Here is an 8,040-nt window from a genome sequence, read left to right as displayed (position 1 = left end):
CCCCCCCCCTCTCTCTCTGACAAATAAATAAATAAAAAAAAAAAAAGAAAGAGAGAGAGAGAGACATTCTTTAAAAGAAAAAAAAAATCTTGTTTTTTACCCCAGATGTGGCAACCATGTTTGGTAATATTAAAAGGCTTTAAATTTTAGTATATCACCTTGCCATTTATTGATTTTTTTGTTGTTGTTGTTCCTCTAGACTTATGTAATTATGTTATTACAAAATGTTCATTTTGCAGGTGCCTGGGTGGCTTAGTGGGTTAAGCCTCTGCCTTCGGCTCAGGCCATGATCTCAGGGTCCTGGGATCGAGTCCCGCATCAGGCTCTCTGCTCAGCGGGGAGCCTGCTTCTTCCTCTCTCTCTGTCTGTCTCTGCCTACTTGTGATCTCTGTCAAGTAAATAAATAAAATCTTAAAAAAAAAAGTTCATTTTGCAATGTAAATTATTTATCTGAAGCGTTTTTATGTAATTTTTTTTCAAGTTATTTGGAATTGATCTGTGGATCTTCTTAGTAGTTTTAGCATGTTATTTTGTAAATTTTACCTTAAATTGTGACATACACTAACTTTATTTGTCCCCATTATTTAGTTCTGTTGGTCTTTATGTACTTGTTGCAAATTTTGTATTACTCTAGCCAACCCATACTCAATGTTCAGTAGATGAGAAAGCCTTTAAGGACCAGTGCCATCCTCCTACATTTTAGTGTCCCTCTGTAGTACAGTTTCCTTTTTTTTTTTTTTTTAAGATTTTATTTATTTATTTGACAGAGATCACAAGAAGGCAGAGAGGCAAGCAGAGAGAGAGAGAGAGAGAGAGGAGGAAGCAGGCTCCCCGCTGAGCAGAGAGCCCGATTCGGGGCTCGATCCCAGGACGCTGGGATCATGACCTGAGGTGTAGGCAGAGGCTTTAACCCACTGAGCCACCCAGGTGCCCCAGTAGTACAGTTTCCTTACAAATAGTAAATGCTTGATCAGTGTTTGTACAGTTGGATACAGCGAGATCTTATGCGGTGAGTATGGTCAGTTGTTAAACACCAAACAGTGGAGTCATGATACCAATTAGAGGCCGAACACCTATGACTTCTGTATATGTTTCTGATCTCTTTTAACAAATGTTTACTTCTTTCATGGTAGACCCTGATACAGTATGTTTTATGAGTATTCTTTTTTGCTCAAAGTGGGTTGAATCATGTTCTTTTTCTTTTCAAAGAAAGGAAAAGCATTGCAAAGTTTAAAATCTCATGAGCTGAACCTGCGTTTAAATATTTTTGCTGCTTTATCTCTCTCCTAGAAACAAAGAAGCATGGTTGAAAGTATGTTATCTCTTGGCATGTTACAGAAGACAGGGGTAGAGTGGGAAGGAATGGAGGAGGTGACAGAAGAGATAAACTCAAAGTGGCATTTTATTTCCAGTTTGTATTTTGAGGTTTAAAAATGAGTTCTTGTTTGTTTTTGCATTGCAGTGAATGACCTAGGAGGGGACATGAAGGGATCGAGTAAAGGTTCCTTAGCCGCTGCTGATAAGGTTGTTGAAGAAATAAGAAGTAAAGGTGGAAAAGCCGTGGCCAACTATGGTATGATACTTGAAAGCACTATGCTGTTTTTTGCCTTTTCCTTCAATTCACGCTGTTGCTCACATTAATAATCATTGAGCAAATGTCTCATCATTCCAGTGTGATTATGAGATTAGATTTATTCTGAGTCAGCCACAACTGTTTGGCTATCTATTTTATATAAGATATGAGGCTTTTAAAAACCTTTGATGTAGATTATTTCACGAGTCTTAACTTTCAGCATATTGTTTATTTAACATTTTTATTAATAAGCACATGATAAAATCAGTAAATTATTAATGATGTGGGTAGGAATATGCTTTTGTTTTGAAAGACCCATTTTAGCTAAAAGGTTTTAGGTTATTTCTACAGAATGACATTAGATTTTTCTTTTAAGAATTGTTTTAGAAAAATTCGTGTAGTAATATAGCATAGGAAGAAAAATGCCTACTTTCTGGTATCCAAACACTAAGTTCCATTTTGCACAAGTAATCATTGCTATATGTGACTTTCTTTCCTTTATAAAAATGTAAGAGTCAAAGTTAGGCATTAAAGCCACCAGGCAAACAGCATTTGATGTATTGACTCTAATAGTATCTGTAAGGAACCTTCTCGAACAGATTTACTTTAAAAAGCGAGTGCTTATTGACTTTTCTGTAAATTAGATTGTTTTTATTAGCCAGAGGTAAAATTAGATTGCCAGTCTCTTGATTTTGAAATTTTAAAGGAAGGGAAATAGGATATGATTTGTTTTAAGTGTTCTATGGAATAATGAGACAGATATTTTAGTGTCTTCTTTTCTCACTGAGGATCTACAAAAATGTTTTCAACTTTTTTTTTTTTTAAATTCTGGAGTTTAAAAAAATCTATTTTATAATGAGAAAAATTCCAGACTCTCTCCCTTGCCTCTTCCCGCAGTGCTGGTATACAACCAGTATCAATCAGTCAGGATGCAGGTGGGAAAACAAGGCCCTGCAAATCTCCAGGTGTGGAGGGTTTTCACACGGAGAATTAGAGGCTTGCATAACCATGGCAAGGGCTGGGCACCTGCACGTTAGGAAAACTGGGGATGGCCTTGTCTGGTTCTCACCGCTCAAAGGTCTCTCATCCGTACTCTGCTCCCAAGATTTGCCTGCATATGCAGCCTTCTCCTGCTTCTCCCTTCTTGAGCTGGGTGCCTGTTTTGTCAGATCTCTGTGGATCTCAGGGAAGGGAATATATTTCCTGGCTCCTCCACAGGGATTGCAGAGAATAGAGAGAGAGACAGTGGGATGTTGATACCTGGCCATTTGATACACAACTCTGGGGACGTGAGCTCTCTCCCTAGGCTGATGAGCAGAAAAGAAGAAAGCCACTCTATTTTGTTGAGCTTTGCTTTTTGTACTTAGTGATGTACAAATAGTAGGTTTGTTTCCATATATAGTTATTGAGCTTTGAGCCTGCTTTTTCAAATTAAACATGTACCGCCTTCTCAGTTCTGATTTGCATCTTGTAGAGGGAGTGCCTCTGTGACTATTGAAAATTAAATACAATTTAAACAGTTAAATACTCACTTTGTTTTTCATACTAGCCACATTTCAAGGGCTCAGTAGCCACACGTGGATAGTGGCTACAGTATTACTACGGAAATAAGACATTTCCATCCTCACAGAAATTTGTATAAGACAGTGTTGTTTTAGATAGTATTGGCCAAAAATTTTTTTATTCCCCTCCATTTTTTTTTTTTTCTTTTTGGTGGGTTAAAGAATTGTTTTAGGAGCTGCATTTCCTTTGTAACATTAGATCATCTGTATTTTAATTTGTTACATGCCTGTAATATATATTTGTTTTTGGGGAAATGAATTCTGTTGAGTGAATAGTGTCTGTCATGTGCTCTGATCCAGAATTTAGGAGTTATTTGAGAGGGATAGTACTGATGTTTTGTGCTAATTTTCCTTTCCTCCAGATTCAGTGGAAGCGGGAGAGAAGATTGTGAGGGCAGCACTAGAAGCTTTTGGAAGAATAGGTGATGTTTCTTTGTGTTAATGTACTAACAGAGCAGCTTCTACTTTCTTAATCAAATTTTTTGATTTTTCTTTTGTTTATAAAAAATTCCTTCTCTTTATAACCAAGGTTTTATTTATTTATCTATAGTTATTTATATAGCTAAGTTTTTCAATTGCTTTTACAAATTAATTATTTTACACACCCTACCTTATTTCCCAATAGGCTCCAGGTGGCATTTTTTAATGCAAAAATGTGTTGAGTTTGTTTCATAGTTTTTTGGATTTAAAAACTCCTAAAAAATTGTGAGCATTTTCTCAGTTTCTTATTTGTGAAAACTTAATTCTACCCCAAATGTGTTTATAAAATAAACATTTTGGCAATAGAGGACCCTATGGAATCTTTTAGATAATTATGATTTGGATCATAAGGATTCAAAGCTTTGTGAATTAACTAATAAGATGAAGTATATGTAATAAAAATCTTTATTTTTGAGAAGGGTTTCAAATGCGTCATTGAGTTTGTCCCTCTCTAGATAATCTTCCTGGTTTAGTTCCACACATTCTTAGTAAAAAAATTTTTTTTTTAATTTTTAGTAAAAGTTTATTGAATTACTTCAGGGAAACATTCCCTCAATGTGGAAACTATGGAAAAGTCCAGCATCTTTACATTCTGGAAAACATTAATTTTTGTAATTCAGATGTGCTCCCTCTGCCTTTTTTTTCTTTTTCTCTTTTTTTTGGTCTAGTAGATTTGTTTTTCTTGTTATGTTGGGTTGAGCTTAAGGGGTTTGTCGATGTACAATTTGACAGAGGGATAGAGGCCACAAAGATGTGAAGTTAACAGGGTGAGAACAGCCTCAAGATGATGGTTGAGCCTTAAAAAGTGATTCCTTTTTTTTTTTTTTTTTAATAATGAGAATGCAATTATGTATTAAGATAGGCCATCAGTTTCTAACTCTAATTGTTTCCTTTTTGGAATTTTGACCCTTGAGTGGCAAAGAAAAATCTTTTAAACTTTTACTGTTCTGAGTGAATCCTGAGGTTAAATGAGGATGACTTGTGGTTACCATTGACTGCTAAGAACCTAAGACTTGGGCAACAATTAATTCTGTAAGCTGATAGAATTTTGTCAGAAGGTGGAGGTGGAAACATTTACATATGAAAGTTTGAGAGGAAAGCTCTGACATGGTGAGATACTTGTGAAGCAGGTTTTTTCTTTGTTTTTTGTTTTGTTTTTCTATAGGTACAAAATTCTGTTTTGATAGCACTCTTCTGCTACTATTATTTACTTTTCCATGTGGGGAGAAAAAGCCCAATTTTGAAAGAAATACGAGCTGTAAGCCATTGCAAATTAATACACTTGTTTTTATGTTTGTGACTTGGATTTTTTTTATATTGTAGATATTGTGGTCAACAATGCTGGGTGAGTATTTCTTTTTTCATTTCGAGAATAATGTGCATGCGAAGTTTTTGATTTTATTAAAAAGTGGATACTCTTCCTCCCCCTAACCTATGTAATATCATTGTTTTTAGAATTCTGAGGGACAGTTCTTTTGGTAGAATAAGTGATGAAGACTGGGGTAAGTTGTTTGTAACATTTGTCTCTGTGGAGCATACTTATCCATTTAGTGTTTTAATATTTGAGACATTTATACATTTAAGGAAAAACCTGCTCCTACCTACTTTTACTTTTGCTAATGTGGATGACGAACGTGATGAATAAGCTTTACAACTGAAAATGACCACAAGTCATTTTCCTATATTTCCTATATTTTCTTTTGAACATTTGATAAATGAAAACTTTTTAAGTCATTTGGCAGAAAGATTTTGTGTCTTTCATTCATTTTCCTTTTTTTCTTCTTGAGAAGTTGTTAGCTTTTTCCAGCTGTATTAACTTGTCTTCCACATGCTTGGCTACTGGTGTGAATCTTATTTCAAGAACAAGAGCAGGATATGGAAGGGAGTCTGGGGCCCTGAAAATGTTCAAGATCTGAGAACTGGAGGTGGGGGGTGGGGTCCTAGATGTAATTTTGAAGCTTCTAGTGAGTAGGGGAAAATCGCATTAGGAATGGCACATTGGAAAGATTGGGTTTAAATAACAAATCACTTTTTTTTTCTGTTTGTTCTTCATACCTTTCCTTTCTTCTTTTTTTAAGATTTTATTTATTTGAGAGAAAGAGAAAGAGCACAACTTGGGGGGAGGGGCAAAGGGAGAGGAAGAAGCAGACTCCCCGCTGAGTGGGGAGCCCGATGCTGGGCTTGGTCCTAGGACCCTGGCATCATGATCTGAGCTGAAGGCAGACGCTTACCTGGCTGATCCATCCAGGTGCCCTTTGTGCCTTCACTTTTCATTGGCCATCAGAACTAAAACAAACTGGGGGCTAGAAGTGCAGGAGGCACACGAACTAAGGTAAATTATATCACTGTTGTTGAAGCATGCTTCTGGGGTGCATGCCCCAGTTCTTTGGGAAGAAGCAAAGCATCTTTGTGATTGAGAATTAAGCAAAGAAGGGCTTTTATTTCCTCTTTCCGATTTAACCACTGAGTAAAGGAAGAAGCTGAGAAAGATAGGATTTGTTGGCCAAAGGGGCTTACGTTGTTGATTTCTTTTCTGCTCTGGGTGGGGGGGCGACAGTGGGCCTTTTCCTCCTCTCCGTTCATCCTAAGCTCGCCACTCCTAACCCCTTGGCGACCCTTCCCTTTTTTTTCTTTTTCTTTTTTTAAGTTCCTTTTGTCACTTTTACATTATTATTCTAATACACCCATGGAAACATTTGTTGAGGTTTCAGGCTGAAACAAAAATAAATAAATAGTATCAAAGTTTTAAGAATGGTTAAAAACTTGATAATTAGGGACACCTGGGTGGCTCAGTTGGGTAAGCGTCAGCCTACGGCTTGGGTCATGATCTCAGGGTCCTGGGACCGAGTCCCACCTCAGGCTCCCTGCTCATCGGGGAGCCTGCTTCTCCCTGGGCCTACTGTTCCCCCTTCTTGTGTTCTCTCTCTGACAAATAAATAGAATCTTAAAAAAAAAAACAAAACCCAAAACTTGATAATTAGAAGAGTAAAATTAAATCTAGAGTTGTCTATCTGAATCATTCCCCAAATTGTCTGTTCATTAGATGGACATCTCTAAGAACAGATGGGCCTCTCTCTCTCCCCACTGACCTTTCTCCCTCTCTTCCTCCATTTTCTGATCCCTTCTGCCCCAACTCATTTGCAATTTACCCTGGTAAAAATATGGGTATAGGGAAATAGCAATTGGCAAACATTTTTGGACAGTGAACTGTGTAGGATGTGCTTATGCTTTTTAAAAAATTTATTTGTTTTGTTAAAATTTTCATTATTGGAGTATAGTTGACATACAATGTTTTGTTATTTCCATGTGCACAGCATTGTGATTCAACAGTTGCATACATTACACTTTAACTAATGTTTGTGTTGGTCCCAGATATATGTGTAAAATTCTTAGATGTTTGAATTAGTGGATTTTTATAGGAAGTGAGCATAAATTAAAGATGGCATTGTATTTAGATGTGTACAGGGATTATAGTAATTTTATCATAAATTGTAGGGAGAATGGGTATGAACTGTTGATTGGTTACATACTTGGGACACAAGCAAAAATGCTTACTTAGGGAGCGATATGACAGTAGTTGATCTTGAATGCTGGTATAAAATAAACATCTTTGTATAAATAAATCATTGCTTATGTTCATTCTGAGACATGCCTTTCTAATTTTTGACAAAGTATCTAATAAAAATAATTTACTGTTTTAGATATAATCCATAGAGTCCATTTGCGAGGCTCGTTCCAAGTGACCCGGGCAGCTTGGGATCATATGAAGAAACAGAAGTTTGGAAGGTAGAGTCGTGTGTGACTCTCGGGGGTGGGGGTCGGGAATGCAGCGCATGGGTCCTTGTGAACAGGGAAAGGTAAGTGCTTTGGCATTGAAGAAGATCTCTTCAGACATAAGCAGACTTATACTCTTGGCATGTACCCTCTCATTAAATTGGTGTCATTTGGTTAAGAATTAGCTGAGCCGGCCAACTTTATATTTCTTTTCACGTCCCACTTTTCATTTTGATAGTCTAGCAGTATACAAATGGTGAGGATTCAACTGTACTTCATTCTCTAACCAAAGTATAGTGATACTGTGTCCACTGACCAGCTGAGGAGAGAGGAGTGCTGTGTTTAGCTCGCTGGTACTGGTCTGACATGAGTTGGTCTTTAGAAACTGTTTGGGAGCTGTAGGACTGTGTCTGTGTCTGTGCGAGTGACTAGGAACATGGCAGAGCCACGAGGTGGCTCTGTGGACTCTGGCTGGCTCTTTTCTGTTAACCTGGATTTCACACACATTTACTAGAGGAAATTGTTTGTGATACCTGTTCCTGTTGGACAGTTCTAGCTTCTCCTGATTCTCAGTTTCTGAAAATAAATGATCCAAATTATTTTACTTGGTCTACTAAATAGGGTGAGATGGGCTCACATTTTGGAGGTGGT

The 8,040-nt window shown here is 37.1% G+C and overlaps 1 protein-coding gene across 1 annotated transcript in view; it reads left to right on the top strand.

Annotated features, from left to right (window-relative positions):
• The window catches only part of LOC111158891 (hydroxysteroid 17-beta dehydrogenase 4), an 88,978-nt gene that overhangs the window by 19,082 nt on the left and 61,856 nt on the right, over window positions 1-8,040 (top strand). The window contains exons 3-7 of the mRNA XM_022521191.1: window positions 1,463-1,573; window positions 3,498-3,557; window positions 4,939-4,960; window positions 5,071-5,117; window positions 7,317-7,401. Coding sequence (XP_022376899.1) covers window positions 1,463-1,573; window positions 3,498-3,557; window positions 4,939-4,960; window positions 5,071-5,117; window positions 7,317-7,401 — 325 coding nt within the window. The remainder of the gene's footprint in view (window positions 1-1,462; window positions 1,574-3,497; window positions 3,558-4,938; window positions 4,961-5,070; window positions 5,118-7,316; window positions 7,402-8,040) is intronic.

Source organism: Enhydra lutris, unplaced genomic scaffold (genome assembly GCF_002288905.1).
Source record: "Enhydra lutris kenyoni isolate GAN:26980312 unplaced genomic scaffold, ASM228890v2 scaffoldscaffold64, whole genome shotgun sequence".
Classification (NCBI taxonomy): Eukaryota; Metazoa; Chordata; class Mammalia; order Carnivora; family Mustelidae; genus Enhydra; species Enhydra lutris.
This window is presented reverse-complemented; position numbering and strand designations above follow the sequence as displayed.